The sequence below is a fragment of the Wyeomyia smithii genome, chromosome 2 (genome assembly GCF_029784165.1).
Source record: "Wyeomyia smithii strain HCP4-BCI-WySm-NY-G18 chromosome 2, ASM2978416v1, whole genome shotgun sequence".
Lineage (NCBI taxonomy): Eukaryota > Metazoa > Arthropoda > Insecta > Diptera > Culicidae > Wyeomyia > Wyeomyia smithii.
The window spans coordinates 3,948,561-3,964,803 of record NC_073695.1 but is presented as its reverse complement, the minus strand read 5'-3'; the positions used below and the strand labels follow the sequence as shown (position 1 = coordinate 3,964,803).

The window sequence follows — 16,243 nt, the reverse complement described above, 5'->3', positions numbered from 1 at the left end:
AATAAACATTAAAATAATTTACATCTGGTTTGGAACGAGTTGTGAGTCTTTTTAGGAACCAGTTCTAAAGTATTCCTTATTAAGCCAGAAATCTCAGAAGAACGATTTTCGGTCCAAATTTTTTTTCGAGATAACACCAAATCTCGACGTTTTTGCATTTTCAAGACATTTGGCATCGAAAAATTTTGATTTTTCCAATTTCAAGTACTCCTGGTAGATTTTCGTGGGTCGAATCACAACTTTGATCACTTTCAGGCACCCCTAAATCATGTCCGATTGAGCTGAAATTTTGCACTAAACATTTTTTGGGCCAATGAACAAAATGTACATGGTCGGATTTTGAGATTCGATGATTAAATTTTTTTCATACATATTGCCAACCTAATCAGTATACATCCTCCGTACATCGATAAAACCTTGTTGTGCAATTTTCGAGCGCGTCTTTTAGCCACGAGATTATGCTTCAGCGTCATCTCTTTTTACTCTCGGTTTTCAACGAAAGTTGCAGGTTTTCCAACCAATTTACTTCCAAGAGATTTCAGATACGCCTACTATGACTGCTGCTATAAAATTACGAGTGGTTCCAGATTCTGAATGAATCAAACCTTATGTTTCTAGTTAAATTGTGAATTTTATTTCATTTTCATTTTTCTTTAAGAAAAGATTATAACAAATGGGAATGCTGTTACCCTGCGATATTTAAAACAACAGCCACTGAAACGAAAGCAAAATCCGAGCCGAAACAATTTAGCTTAAGAGCTGTAAAACCGATAGAAAACATGTTAGTAATTAGTACAAAATTCCAAACTTCAAAACCGTCATCAACAGGAGACAGCCAGAGTAACCTTCGCTAACGAATGACACCATCTGTTATGAAGCAACGGTATTACATATTGTCTCTCAGACAGTCCTGAGCATTCGCTTCGTAAACACTCGAAACCTGTCGCCCCCTGAGATAGTTCTATCTGCTCGTGGATTTATGACACCTTCATTCGTATGATCTCTCTGTAGTCGTCCTCCGCGAACGCAAATTTCTGTGGTTAGTATTTAAATGAAAACCATAAGAGCGCTCATCAAACTCCGAGAGGTTGCCAAAAACCCACTTCCACTTTGCGTCTCTGGCAACAATTTTCCCTACCCAAACGGATTAAATGAGCTCAAACTTTCATCATCGCTTGCCCGACGACGTCAACAAGGTTTCTTCTTCCCGGTGTGCGTTCGTTCGACACACCCCGATCTGACGTCCAACTGCGTGGGCGGAAAAAGAAAGAAACGGTTAAACTGATGAATAGTCCTGCTGGTTAATTCAGTTCCAACCGGAATACAGACTCGAACGAACGACCGAGCCACTATAATCGACCGGTTCCATTTGTACGTGCAGTGATTGATTTCGACTGTAGGCGACTCGGCGCTGCTGACTGGGAAATCCCTTATTCATCACCACCCCCTCTCACGATCGAACGGCGGTTGTTCGATTGCAGTTGAACAGCGTGAAAACGATCGCGATTACGAGAGGAAATCATTATTAACACCAGCAGAGCGAGCGTTCGCGAGACAATACTTCGCATTGCGAAGGGAGAGTAATCTCTCGCTTTCTCTATCCATTTCTCGGGGATACATTCTAGGAGCAGATATTCGATTGTTTTGAGAAAATTTTACACATTTTCGTGAATGTCAAATTCCACCCAATCAGCGCTTATGCTGCGTTCGGTGCGGCTTTTCCGAAGAGTGAGGTGCGATCAGTTGTATTGTTCCGCTCGGGATCAACGCCGGTGCGTCGCGCTTCTGTCGCGGTAGAGATTAAAGGAATTTTGAGACACCAGTAGGTGGTAGTTTTGGGGAAAAATCCCAAGTGTGGCAGTGTAAAACTTGTGAAGCGCCAGTGCGAGTAATGACGCAATGATGGCAGTTGATAAATGTGGCTCCAAGGGTAAATAGAAGAGAGATGATTTAGAATGAAACATCCCACTTGTGGGAAGCTGGTGGAAGTGCGAAGGGATTGCTATGAAGGAGGGTGTGGGATTATTGCAAAAGATGCAAAAAAATGCCACTCGTGTTAATCACTCTCCGCTGGCCTTAAAACATATGGTTGGCAGATTTATGCAGACCGCGTGCTTGTTTTCAGCAAGAGCTGTGAGCCGATATGGGCGTTGTGTATGCGCTTCTAGTGAAACACCATTCGCCTCCATTAGTTTACGTTTAATGGAGAAGTGAAGTGGGTTGTCACAGTATTTTAATAAAAAAGTATAAATGCCATAAATAAATACTCAACTAAGCTCCAACAGAAAATTAGATTTTTGATGTAAATTTCTTGTCTCTTCTTATCATATTACAACTTTCTAACCATTCAGTAGAATTATTCGAATTAAATAGTTTTGAGTATCATTTACTGAAATCGACCTGAGTGTACGTCTTCGTAAATTTGTGCGAGCCAAAAACAGACACCAGTTGCAATAATTAAACAAATCTAAATTCCCACTGTGTACAATCGCGCTCCATCGAAAGCAGGAGTGCCCCAATTGATGCGTTTATTTCAACAGTAAATTGCCCAAAGTGTATTTATTACCTTTCCATCCGTTTGTTAGCGATCAAATCCACACAAATAACCGATCGCTTTGCCAAAACACACTTGAATCCGTAACGGCTCACAACTCTGTCGGTCCCTCGAAAGCGCAATCAGGCGGCAATTTTCCATTGGTTCTCGTCTGCTGTACGCTATATATAAAACCGAGCGCGATGATCTTTGCAGTGCTGCGGCGTCTCTATTTAAAACCATAACAACGAGAGAAGTATGGTTAAATTGAAAGAAAAATAGTACTTGCGTGTGTTACAAACGACCAGCCCCAACTCCTCTGCTTGCCACCGAGACGAAACAAAAAAAAAAAACAGTCGGAGGCAAAAAACAACGCGGAACCACAGCGAAAGGAAACAGGCCATTAGCCTGCCGTTGCTGCTAGGATCAGCTCGCGAGAGTCCGATGCTCCGATGAAAGCAGGAAATCGAAAGCAAACGGTCCTGACCGGTGACGAATTCTACATCAAAATGCAACAAGTCGTCGTAATTACGTATTGTTGTCAGTGATCTCATCCGAGTACCCTTTTCATTCACCTTCGAAACGCGAGTGACGACGGTACGCCGAACCACCAGTGAGAATCAGTGCAGTGTGTGACCTATTTCGTGTGAAACCTTGACAAATTCTCTGTGCTTATTTCTGCATCACGACGTCGACCCCAACCTCGGTGAATATTGTGATGAAAATTGTTGAAATGGTTGTGCGTGGGAACTAAAATGAAATCGGTCTCAGCCTTCGTCGGTTGTTGACCACAAAGGACAGGAAAAAATGGCAACCAGCTCAGCTGATGGTGTCCAAGGGTCAAAGCAATTGGCTCCGGAAATCACCGCCGAGTGGACGGTGCATGCGCAATTGACCCTTTCCCATCCGGGGAATTCAAAGCTGGGCGCCGCTAGCAAGGATGATTCCAGGCCAACAGTCGGTGAGTCTGTCAATGACGAGAATGCAGGTGACTCAGTACCAGCCGCCGCTACCAGCAACGGGTGCAACCAAAATCCGCCCCTGAAGGTGGTTTATAAATTTAGTACCAACGCCGACTCACCTCATGGAATCGTTACTACCGGTAGTAATAATTTACCCGCCGCTACTGCAGGCCTTCCAACTGGCGATGCCAGTGGCACTATGATATTCAAACAAGGCGGTACTATTTTTAACGCCACCGATTCGGCGTCTGGTCAGGTAAGTTTCGGTGAGTCTGTGTTTCACGATGAAATAGGACGATCGGTTGGTTATCGGGTGGGCAGTGCCGAACGAAATGACCCTGTAATTAGTAGCTGGATTCTGTTCAAACTAATTGACAGGTTGAAAATATATGCTCTCTGCGAAACGGAAAAATAAAAATAAATTACAACGAATTTTTACGTCTTTATACGAACACATGACTCCATGTTTTGCTACTGGGGAGATGGCAGGACAACATAACAAACAATTGTTTGCTTCTTTGGTGATGTCCGACGACTGTTGTCTGCTAGTAAATATTCGGGTGGAATTTTGTGAGTGGCGCGGTGATTTACTGCAGGCTACAAACTCACCCACTGTTTGCTCGATATCGGATGTCATTGCACCCTGCAGGGATGTCAGTTACTACATCGTGGAGTGTAACAACAATACCAGCGAAAATGCGTTTTATTAGAATTTTTTTTTCTCTTATTATTCCCTCGAGTAACAATGTTTTGTTGTTTTGTTAGGTTCAAAGATCGGAGCAAACCCCAACTCCAGCATTGACTTGATTGCATGTATGTCATAAGAAAATAGGCAATAGTATTGCAACAATCAGCCTGAAAAAATTTATACGGGGTATAATCATCTTAACCAAAAAAATATCTATTTACGAGTAGTTTTCATAAACCTGAATCTCGTCGAAAAAGCTCACATAACGTTACTTTAGTATTTTTTTCATTTGATTCCATTTTTACCTCTATTTCTACCTCAGAATCTTTTATCATTCTTCTTAAGCACATTTTTGGACCCAGAAAAAAATAATAATAGATTTTAAATATCTCATGCATTGTGACATCAAAAATTTGGTTGTAATAATGAACTTTTTTTTTAAATACCTTCATAATTATACTTGGTCAAATAGTAGATCTTTTATTTGTGCTTTTTTAAATTCAATGGTGAAGTTTCAAAAAAAAGCACACAATGGTCATTCGTTCGGCATGTCAACCCTCAGCAGAAAATATCAAATGAACTATTCTAACTAACCGATTGTCGAGCAGCAATTACGTGTTATGAGTCCCAATCGGTACGCAAATACGCTGGAACCAAATGTCACTGCCGTACAGCCAGGCGCTAAACCTCAGGCGATCTCGGTTACTTCCCAACTGTTTCCCAAATGCTCCAGTACCTGCAGTATAGTTTTAACAGCCGATTTGCTCCCGGTACCAACCAGTGGCGAACCTATCAACGTCAACGTTAATAAATGCGCCTCCACCAATACTGTTCCGAAAACGGCAGACAAATATACTTGTTTCCCGGAAAAGGTATGCCAACTCTTGCTCTCACATAGTAAAAAGTATAGATGAAAAAAAAACTTTTTTTTTAGCCTTACAACGATCCGATAACCGCCAACGTCAAGGACGTAAGCTGCCAGACAAGTGACATCGAGAGCGCCACACGAAGAGCGGCTCAAAACGCCGCTGAAGATCTACGGAGTCAGCAAAAGAAAGCAGCAGAAGCTCTGCTGTCGCCGATCCTGTCCCGTCGAGATGACCAATACGGCCCTGTTAGTTCGATCAAATCACTTCCCATATTCTACCGTCACTGATTACATCTTCATGCTCCCCAGCAGCTAGCACGCAAATCTCCCACCTCGCCAACGAACATCGTTTCACCCAGCAACACACTCCAGTCGCAACGTTCGAGTTTGAAGGACAGTAAGAAGAAACCGCGCACCGTCCACATCGATGTCTACTGTACGGGCTCCGATGCGGAATCTTCCAGTACCGATGAGTCCTCCATTAGATCGGTTTCATCTTCGTCATCCGGCAGTCGGTTCGATACCAGCCACTTGGAACCCATCGACACTAGAACCCCCTCAAATGCTACGCATCCAACGATCTTCGAATCGGAAGAAATGAAGGTCCACCACAAGCGAGCAGCGAAGCATGATATTCCTCGACGGCGGTTGTTGCAGCAAACCGTCGGTTAGTAAACGAATCCTAAATTTAAATTCGAATCCTTCAAAAAATCCCACCATATTTCAGATCAAAGCACATTGTCAACCACGGGTAGTCTGAAGAAAACTAATTCTCATACTCGGAAACCGGTCAAAAGAAGCAACACGAAGGAGGAAATCCATGAATCCAAACAAATGCTGCTGAACAAAATTTTGGGCGACCAAAAGGACGGCGAAAGCTTTCCCAGCTTAGAATATCTTCAGCACGTCACTAGCGACGATAATCTTAGTTCAAACTATCCTTTCTCCGTACGATCACCGAAACGGGACATCACAGGAAGCAGTCTATCCAGTGCCCTCGCCGATTTTGAGGAAGCAACCACCAGCGCCAACCCGACCCCCAGTGCAAAAGTTGTGATCCACTCCGACAGTTTCGAGTACGAAAACAGCGAAGATCGGTACCGCATCAATCAGATGGAACGTCTGTGGGGCAAGCAGACCTGGAAGAGTCCCTCCGTCGAGCGAAAACTGCTGGAGATCCACAACCCGAAGCGGCGCGCCAACAGCGAGTCGGACAACAATCTCTCCGAGTCGGACCACAGCTTCATTTTCGACAACAATCCTCCAAAACCGAACGAATCCGTTCATTCACTAAACAGCGACTCAAGCCCATCAACGGTGAAGAGCAATCGAACACCGTCGAATGTGGATTCCAGCCCCAAACGGTTCCTCCAACAAGCGCTGTTGACTGTCAGCAACTCGGCAACCTTTCCGCCTCGTTCGTGGTCTCCAATTGAGGGATACACTAGCGAATATCTTGCCCTGGCAAGACGCTTCGGTAGCTTAATAACGGGAAGACGAAAACCGGGCGTTCATATAGGCCCGGTACGGAATCCCGAGTGTCCCTGCGAACATTGCCGCCGGTGGATACTCGAGCGGGATGGTGGCCCGCATGAAAGGGCCCACTCTGTTGAAATACCCGCTAATATCGTCGACATGAGGAAACAGTTTCACCTGAGGAATCGACATGAATGACATGTATTGAAGTGGACTCGGAATATTGCTTACGCGCTGTAAATAATGCTTTTATAGAAGTGCATTTTCATCGTTTTATTCAGTTTTAGAGTAGCTTTCCGTTCGTTTATTCGTCGATAATGGAACCAAGTTAAGTAAGCAGGAACAGTTTAATATATGTGCGGTTAATAAACGATGTTGTTGGTTTTACGATTATCACATCCGTGCCTTGTTGACTCTGTATATGTTTTTTTTTTTCAGCAAAAAAGCTAAGGTAAATTTTAATACCAAAAATTTCGAAAATGTTCCACACTACAATTAGAATCGAGTACCCCTGGCACAAATTTCTAGATAAAACTCTAACAAATTCCCTTCCTCTGTTCTCAGGCTCAAACTCGTCTATCGGAGTCTTCGCGCAAGTTGGACCTGCTTCGGAAAGCACTGGAACTGCGACGGCTGGAGCTACCTCAAGACTCGCAAGCGGCGATACAGCTGAAAGCCGAACTGCAAAATGTGCAAGCCTCCAGTCCGGTTCCGGTGCAGTACACCTCGCTGCATCCGTTCCGTGGTTCGACCCAGGGCAAACCGGCGCACAGTTTATCGTTCAGCCGGTGTGCTGCCGTAACCGGAAAACTGGAGGTGCGTCTGATGGGCTGCCAGGATTTGCTGGAAGACGTGCCCGGTCGATCGCGGCGTGATAAAGATTCCAACTCCAGTCCGGGAGATTTGAAGAGCTTCGTCAAGGGCGTCACCAGCCGGAGCTCGTCCAAGAGTTATAGTGTTAAGGATGAAACATCGTCGGAGATTATGGCTGTTATTAAGTTAGACAACATCACGGTAGGTCAGACCTCGTGGAGGCCCTGCTCGCAGCAGGCATGGGATCAGCGCTTCTCAATAGACCTAGATCGTTCACGGGAGCTAGAAATCGGCATCTACTGGAGAGATTGGCGGTCACTTTGCGCAGTAAAGTTTCTCCGGCTAGAGGAATTCATTGACGATATTCGGCACGGTATGGCTTTGCAGCTGGAACCGCAGGGTCTACTTTTTGCCGAAATTAAATTCCTTAATCCGATGATATCGCGCAAGCCAAAGCTTCAGCGCCAGCGCATGATTTTCAACAAGCAACAGGTTAAGAACATCCCTCGCGCCAAACAGATGAATATCAATGTGGCCACCTGGGGACGTTTGCTGAAACGAAACAACAACACACCAGCGGCTGGAACCGTTGGTGCGCAGCCCATGATCACTACACCTTCGACGCCCAGCTCTGCTTCGGTTACGTTCGACCCAGTGGTAGAGAACGATCCCACTGAAACGCTGGGAGAGTCGGCAGACTTCAACACTGTTGGTCTAGGCGGAGGAAGGCCACTCGGTAAGTGATCATACACCAGCTACACTGAGCATGACCCAGCTTAAACCCAGTTCCATTTTTAGGTATCCATGGTGTGGCCGTTCTCCCCGAAAGTCCCTCATCACATTCGCTACAGAATCAGATCACTTCGCCGACAGGAGCGCCGACTGGTTTGCGACCGCTGCAACAGCCGCAATCAATCAGCACGCCTCCGAGCTTCCGCCAGAAGAAACCTCCAATGCCATCCCCTCCATCACAACCCATCACCAGCCCGGTGGCGGCCGCTGCAACAGGGTCTAGTAAAATCGATCAAGAGGTACGTACCATCGACTCCGGAACTCAGCTCAAAAGCACCCGGTCCAACGGTAAACACTCAGGAATCATCATCATATCCACTATCACACGTTCATACATTGAAGATCTAAATCCTTTTATCGGTTTGCGAACGAGTGCCGTTGTGCTTATCTCTCTTTTTCGCGCACAGTTTGGGTATAATTTAAATTTTTTATCTTTTTTTTCGGCAATCATTCCCACTGCGTCGAACTTTGATTAGCGGCACTGTCTTGTCCGCCTGCCTGGTGGTATTGTCTTTTTTCAGTTTCGAAAAAACGTTTCCCCATTACGACGGTGGGTTTTACTACTCTCGCGCAACAACAGTTTTCCACCCGTTCGGTTTTGTTTTATTGTGTTCGGTTTTATTTATTTTCTAAATCGTATTTTTTGTACTTGTTTGTTTAGCAAACTAATATTTAGTTGAAATTGGTCGACTCGGCTGAAGATTGTTTTTTTACTGTGGTTTCTAATCGGTGAAAGGTAAAACCAACGGGGCAGATAGTTTTCATTCCTCAGGAGCGAATTTTTGATAAAAAAAATATTTGGCTGTTCAAGAGATGCCATGAAACCTATCTGCTCCACCATTTGGAACATAATAAAACTATCCCGTTGATCTGGTTTCTCGGAATTGGTAACAGTAACACTGTACTAAAAAAGCACAAAATTACACTTTTTTCTTCCCCCCGTTCCTACACGCAAAACGCGCATGTCCCTGCGAATTCTATTACATTGCAACACCTAAATCGATCTATCCCCGCACCGCATCCGCGGTGTTGCAGTTGCAGAATGCCCTGAGCGAGTTCGATTTCCTGCACCAAGAACAACACGAAAGTCCCAGTGAAAGCTTGCTGACCCAGCAGCAGCAGAGCAGCGAGATGGCACCACAATTTGCCAGCCAACTGTCCCGCTCGCAAGAAGCAGACGATGACTATGATGTACCGCCTCCTCCGCTCCCGGAATCTCCCCCACCCACATTGCAAAAGAGCCTCTCGGGTGATTTACTGCGACCGGTTCTATCGATGCCGCCGGTCGTACTCATGGGTGGAGGAGGCGGCGGCGGAGGTGGTAATCGCGATAGCTACATCTCCTACACAACCGGTACACCGATCATCGAGGAACCCCCATCACCAGCTCCGAGAGTGGATTTTCCATTCGAAAAGTACGACGCGTACTCTGTTTCGACCGTCGAAGATGGCGGCTGCAGCATCGTCGATGGCGGTGATGTTACGTACGACGAGATAATCGAGGTCAGAGCCTTGCGCATACCAACGTGCAACTATGTCCTAAAACTATCAATAGCAGCAACCCCTAACTGTCCATAAATGTTGAGCCTAAATTCCCGTCGGCGCTCTGTGTGTGCGTGTGTGTTTGTATGGTTTGCAAGGCTGCATTCTTTCTTTTTGGTCCCGGTTGGTGTCTGTGGTAGCACTAATAGTTTTCTCTAATCAAAAGTATGTATGAAACTAATAATCTATCGTAGAACCATGTAGCATTAATGTTAAGCAAAATACACACCCACAAATACATATTGTATGCATGACTAACTCGTGACTAATATTGCATGTGCATGCCTCTTTGGTCTTAGGTATAAAATAGAAAAAATACAGAGAGGATTGAGGAAATCCTTTCGCATCGTTAGCCTTTTTACATGGCCCAGAACATTGCATTTCAAGGAAAGTGATTTCAGTGGGACTTTCGAGACGCGCGAATCAACGTTTCAGGTTGAAGTGTAGAGTTAAGTTACTTCAAAATAACATTCAACTGGTCGTAAATTAGATGAGTCTTCATATTATTCGATGATTCTCGATACAGCACTTGAAGAAAAAGCTCTTTACAAGTGATTATCGGTATCATGAGACTCCACTAAAAACATTTTCAACGTTTGATCGACAAACTATGTGCGGACATACCTGTCTTTGTTTTCAAGTGAGTTGAAAACGGCGTATGTATCTTTACTAAGTCAGTGTTATAAAATACCGCTAGAAGTGCGAAATTTTGTACGGTTATGTATTCGACCTAAGAATTCCGTTCCTGCGACCTGCTCTTCTACTACGAAGCCTTCGAAGGCAGTCAATTTTTAAATCTTACAAGGGAACCTCCAATAAAAACGCATTGCACAGATCGAAGAGTGTACCATAAAAAGATGATATTGCCATTGTATAATTTCTTCTATAAATCGTTTTACCATTACTGTCACTTAAAAAATATAGATTTCTTTTAAATGGAGCTGTGCAGACGACTAGTAGAACGTGCAAACCAATCAAAGTAACCGCATCTGCGGTGGCAATGAGCAGATGTAAAAAAATTTTTATTCCTGATTTATCTTTCAAACTAACAAGTTCTAATTTAATAAAGATCCCAGAGTTAGTTCGTATAGTCTTTTTATAGTCACGGCGAAGGGGCTTGGCGCATCGCCTCTCGTGGAAGGCTGGTGCAACATTTGCACAGCTATCGGGGAGACCGCAACGGCGACACTAGAAGTGGAAGCACCGAGTGGCAGAAATGACTGCTATCCCGGAGGAACACATACGATTCGCATAGCTTCTCTACGATTCCTCACATTGGATTCGTGAGCGTCCTTGAAAAGGATTCCTGAAAAAAGAACCCTCAGGAATGCCCTGTATATAGCTCTAGGATTCTTGAATAAGAATCCTGAGTGGGAATTTTCCGGATCGTGTTTGCGATTCCTTTCACGATTCCGTCACCGAGTTAAAGGTATCCTGGGGATTCTTACTCAGGATTCTCTGCGTGTTACTAAGGGATGACGGCGAGTGTGAAGCAACGTTAGTGAAAAGAGCCGGACCTGGGCGATATACCTGGGCAGGTCAACGAGAGAGAACATGGCCAATTACAAAATGGCACGGAACGACATGACCACTATTCTCAAATGAAAGAAGCGCCGGCAAGAGGATCGTGAATATGAAGAGCTGGAGCAGCTGTACCGTGCCAGCGATACGCGGAAGTTTTATGAGAAGGTAAACCAAAACGGACTGCCGGGCGAACTCTTTAAACATGAGAGAGAGGCCCTGGCTAGAGCGCTGTAAGGAGTTATTTCCAGGATATGAGAGGATGAAAACTGCCAAACGAGTGGATGGAGGGAGTCGTCTGCCCCATCTACAAGAAAGGAGACAAACTGGAGTGCCGTAGCTAACGCAATATCTCGCTTATCAATACCGCCTACAAAATACTTTCACAGATTCTGTTCCCGTCGTCTATCACCTTTAACTAGGAGGTTTGTGGGCCAGTACCAAGCGGGCTTCATGGGAGCCTGTGTCACCACGGACTAGGAATGTTTCTGCTTTCGAATTGCGCTCAAAGCGTGCGCTTCTGTCACTTGAGATACTCCACAATCGAAACTGTTCTGCGGAGTATCGCGTATTGCCACGTCAACCTGATCTGGCATAACAACTGAAGACGAAAAGCGGCTTTAAAATGTTCAGGAAATAACTCGCATTTAGAAGAAACTGTGTTAGCACACAAATCACCGAGGAACATGGAAGCCGATAATCCATTTTTCTTTCGTTTAGAACGAACAAAAGACCAGAACTTTTTTGGATGTCGACGTAAACTTCTTTGAGTTCATTCGATGTTCAATTGTAAAGTTCATATGTGTTGCGTGCAAGTTTGAGCCGGTGCTTTGCTAGAGACGTGCGATTTGTTTTATCGTTTCGTTGAGCAGCTTGTCTACGTCGTTTCAGCTCACGGAGATGTTGGTTAGCCTAAGCAGGGGTGACATTGCGCATTTCGTTTCGAGCAACTCGAACAAAACGAAATGATCGCTGTTGGGCGTCATGTTTCGTTTTTCGTATTTTTTTCGACTTTGCTGGTTAGATGAGCCGACCGAGCCGACGGACAAATGACAATGACAGCTCCTTTTGAGCTTAAAGCAGAACTGGCAGTATATGACGTGCTCGAAAATAACGAAAATCGTTCGAATCGAGCTTCACAATGCCACCCCAGGTTTTATTGGCGATCGTTGCAGTGGAACATGAGCTTCAATTACTGTTCAAATCTTTGCGGTGAACATGTCGACAATGTCTGTCAGATTCCGTAGCGAATCAATGAACTATCAGTCATGGAACAGTTTCCTGTTCTTTTCAAGCTGGAGACATTGTCTACGCCAAGGTTTACACTACCAAGAAGTGGATCTGGTCAGCAAGGAAAATTATCGTAGCGTAAGCAGATTCCATCGCATGCAGACCAGCTCAAGCACTGTGCTGAAGATGGCAATCCGCCCGAGTCGACAAGTCAACTGAGCATTCTAGTTGACATATTCGGACTTCATGTTGTACCAGCAGCAAGCAGACTTGAGACAACAGCACGACCACCTGTTTTTCCGGACGTTCCAGAAGATCTACTTGAGGTATTGAAAACCCAATACTTTCAGATATTTTGAGTTACCAGCTGGTCACAAAAACTCACGCTTGTTCTTCCCACATTGGAATAAAAAAAGAGGAGAGAGATGCTATCATTATAAACACTACATGTGTAGACCTGCGGACTGAATCGCAGCGAGCCAAAATAACTGTCAAACGTGCGCGCCAAAATGAACATAACGAAAAATTTGTATCAAACAAATAACAAGAATGTAAAAAACCAGCGATTCCAGTGCTGCTGTCATTCACTACGCAGGTCTATATATTAGGGTGGGGAATCGTTATATGGAAAAAACGAAACTTGATAGCAGAAAGCCAGAACCAAGTTTTTTCTGTTATATTCGGGGCCCCAAACAACCTTAAACTTACCTGAGGTCGATTGGTTTTGTCTCCGCTTGGCGCATTGCATTTTAAATTTATATGGAGATTTGTATGGAAAAACCAACTTTTTTGCATTCTCCATTCTAAAGAGCTGAAAATGACCCAAACCACAGCTTTCATGACTTCAAATGGTAGGTTTTTTGATGCCTAACAACTTGGCCGAAGACACTAAAGAGCTAGGGTGTGCCAAAAAAATACTAGAGCTGTTGAAAGTTGAGTATGACGAAATTTATGTTGCAAATCTTTTTTTCTGCCAACACTGTCAGTGTACCGGCGTCAGTCAGATTTCCATCAGAAGTAACCTCTAAAACAGGTTGTAGATTCTATTTACGCCTAGAATATTAACCTGAATTTGTTTGCTTGGTCTAACTGAGTGTATAAACTCGTTACGATAGATTACTTCTGATGGGAATCCTACTGACGCCGGTACATTGGTAATGTTGGCAGCAAACAAGATTTTCTGCATTTAAATAGACATACTCCACTTTGAACAGCTATAGCTCTTCTTAGGGATATTCTAGCTCTTCAGTGTCTTTTGCAAAGTTGTTAGGCATCTAAAATACTATACTTCAACATAATGTAGTGCATTATTAGAGCTTTATTGAGCTCTCTAGAAAGGTAAATGCAAAAAAAGTAAGTTTTCCTATATAAATTTTCATACAAATTTAAAATGCAATGCGCCAAGCGGAGACAAAACCAATCGACCTCAGGTAAGTTTAAGGTTGTTTGGGACCCCAAAAGGAACCAAAAAAACTTGGTTCTGGAAAATCGATAACTTTTCCCCACCCCAATATATATAGTGTCTATAGTTATCATGGGCAAACCAATGGTAGCATCAAAGTTACCGCGACTGCGGTTGCTACCATTTTTTGTCAACAAAAATAGTTTCACAGCAATTTACTAAATACTTAATCAGACCTTTCCTTCTGGTTTACCATCCATAATCGCATCATCGCAAGTCTAGTTAAATTCTGGTTTGAAAAGCATGTTATTTATCGAAAAACAACGCCGCATCAAATGTCTTATCAGAATCACACTGTACGCATGCACATTTCATCATTCATCCGCATTACTGGTTCTCGTTCCATGAAGAAAAACCAAACATACTCAAAGTTACCGTTTTTTCGGATGTCGCTTCGCTTCTCCCGCAGTTCTCTAATACATGATGTACTCAAAGCTGCTATTATTTCAATGTGTTAACCTGTTCTACCCGCCTTCCTAAAACGCTAACATTCCAGATCGTCCAACCATTCGAGCAGCTGGGCGTATCGGGCAACATTGTACCACTGAAACCACATCACCACTCGCAGGGTCAACCAACGTCAGCAGCCGCAGCGGCTGCCGCCCTCCAGCTTCAACAACAGCAGCAATACTATCAGCAACAGCAACTTCTATTACAACAACAACAGCAGCAACAACAACAACACCACCATCAACCCCATCCTCAGCCGCCACCACCGCTCGATGTCGCCGGTCCAGCCGTAGTACCGCCGAGTCGACGGCAGGGACCGGCCCGAACGCTCCAGTATCGCGACAGTGCATACGAAAGCCGCCGGCAGTCACAGGCGGGGGCCACCGGTATGCACATTGACAGCTTCCAGCTGCTCAGCGTGCTCGGTCGGGGCCACTTCGGCAAGGTGATTTTGGCCCAGTACAAAAATACCGGCGAGTACTTTGCCATCAAGGCGCTGAAAAAGGGCGACATCATCGCCCGCGACGAGGTGGAATCGCTGCTGAGCGAGAAGCGCATCTTCGAGGTGGCCAACACGATGCGGCACCCGTTCCTGGTGAATTTGTTTGCGTGCTTTCAGACTGAGGTATGGTTTTAGGAAATTAAAGGATAAAATGAGAGTGCATTGATGTTTTTTTCTTCTGTTTTTAGCAACATGTCTGCTTTGTGATGGAATACGCAGCCGGGGGTGATCTGATGATGCACATCCACACGGACGTGTTCTCGGAACCGCGTGCGGTGTTCTATGCAGCTTGCGTTGTACTTGGACTGCAGTATCTACATGAAAGCAAAATCATCTATCGTGATCTGAAGCTTGATAATTTGCTGCTGGATACGGAAGGTGAGACTAATCTTCTTGTTCTGTGGAACAAAATTTTCAACATAGTTTTTTTTTTCTTACAGGTTATGTAAAGATTGCCGATTTTGGTTTGTGCAAGGAAGGTATGGGCTTCGGTGACCGAACGGGAACCTTCTGCGGTACCCCGGAATTTCTGGCCCCAGAGGTACTGACCGAGACGTCGTATACGCGAGCCGTCGATTGGTGGGGATTGGGTGTGCTGATATTTGAAATGCTTGTGGGAGAAGTGAGTATCATTGAATGAGGTTCTTATCTTATTGTCAATCTAAAAAATGTGTTTCTCTAGTCGCCATTCCCTGGAGACGACGAGGAGGAAGTCTTCGACTCGATCGTAAACGATGAAGTTCGGTATCCGAGGTTCCTTTCGCTGGAAGCGATAGCCATCATGAGAAGGGTATGTAAGACTTTTCAATGTTGTAAAGACAGTAATATTGATAGTTTTTCGTACTTCCATTCTAGCTACTGCGTAAAAATCCAGAAAGGCGACTGGGTTCCTCTGAGAGGGACGCCGAAGATGTCAAGCGACAAGCATTCTTCAGAAATATCGTCTGGGACGATCTACTGCTCAGGAAAGTGAAACCTCCGTTTGTGCCAACAATTGTAAGTATTAGGTCGTTTTACTTTATTCCTGTTATTATATAGAAACCATTTTTCAAGAATACTTTGTAATTTTACCTGCCTTATAAGTTTTTTAACTTTGTCAAAAACAAACTTTTTTCTTCATTATCAATATGGAAAACCTTATAATGATTTTGTTAGAAGGAATAGTTATTTGGTTTTGTACAAACAAATGAAAAACTTTTACATACAAAACCTTTACATAAGCCCTTCTCAATTTTTGCCAATACAGTGATAAAAATAATAATGATGAAATGATATTTGATGGCAATAATAACATTTACAAAATAGAAAAAATAAAAACCACATGAGATACCTATGCTTTTTTGATAAACGGACTCACCTCTCTCCTAATGACTACGTAGTCTAGAAACGGTCCCCAATACAATT

At 44.1% G+C, this 16,243-nt stretch overlaps 2 protein-coding genes across 18 annotated transcripts in view; both read left to right on the top strand.

Annotated features, from left to right (window-relative positions):
* The window catches only part of LOC129725556 (serine/threonine-protein kinase N), a 162,430-nt gene that overhangs the window by 144,608 nt on the left and 1,579 nt on the right, over positions 1 to 16,243 (top strand). For 8 of the 9 annotated variants that reach the window (XM_055681545.1, XM_055681540.1, XM_055681538.1 and 5 more), the window contains 8 exons: positions 7,092 to 8,076; positions 8,139 to 8,371; positions 9,168 to 9,635; positions 14,384 to 14,962; positions 15,028 to 15,217; positions 15,280 to 15,461; positions 15,522 to 15,629; positions 15,695 to 15,835. In XM_055681545.1, the coding sequence (XP_055537520.1) occupies positions 7,092 to 8,076; positions 8,139 to 8,371; positions 9,168 to 9,635; positions 14,384 to 14,962; positions 15,028 to 15,217; positions 15,280 to 15,461; positions 15,522 to 15,629; positions 15,695 to 15,835 (2,886 nt within the window). The remainder of the gene's footprint in view (positions 1 to 7,091; positions 8,077 to 8,138; positions 8,372 to 9,167; positions 9,636 to 14,383; positions 14,963 to 15,027; positions 15,218 to 15,279; positions 15,462 to 15,521; positions 15,630 to 15,694; positions 15,836 to 16,243) is intronic. The other variant, XM_055681546.1, reaches the window with a different exon arrangement.
* Positions 1,281 to 6,897, top strand: LOC129725558 (uncharacterized). 9 transcript variants are annotated; one of them, XM_055681551.1, is made up of 6 exons: positions 1,281 to 1,822; positions 2,750 to 3,751; positions 4,792 to 5,055; positions 5,118 to 5,297; positions 5,361 to 5,718; positions 5,779 to 6,897. In XM_055681551.1, exons 2-6 carry the CDS (start codon positions 3,341 to 3,343, stop codon positions 6,723 to 6,725), a joined length of 2,160 nt encoding a protein of 719 aa, XP_055537526.1. In that variant the 5' UTR covers positions 1,281 to 1,822; positions 2,750 to 3,340; the 3' UTR covers positions 6,726 to 6,897. The 9 variants fall into 9 exon arrangements, with proteins under 9 accessions (XP_055537526.1, XP_055537522.1, XP_055537525.1 ...); XM_055681547.1 differs by having other exon boundaries at positions 1,281 to 1,930; XM_055681550.1 differs by having other exon boundaries at positions 1,281 to 1,930; positions 2,672 to 3,751.

Coding starts and splice junctions, on each gene's coding strand:
- LOC129725558 (XM_055681551.1), top strand. CDS start 3,341: ATGGCAACCAGCTCAGCTGATGGTGTCCAAGGGTCAAAGCAATTGGCT. Junction 3,752..4,791: donor CCGATTCGGCGTCTGGTCAG/GTAAGTTTCGGT, acceptor ATTGTCGAGCAG/CAATTACGTGTTATGAGTCC. Junction 5,719..5,778: donor GTTGTTGCAGCAAACCGTCG/GTTAGTAAACGA, acceptor ACCATATTTCAG/ATCAAAGCACATTGTCAACC.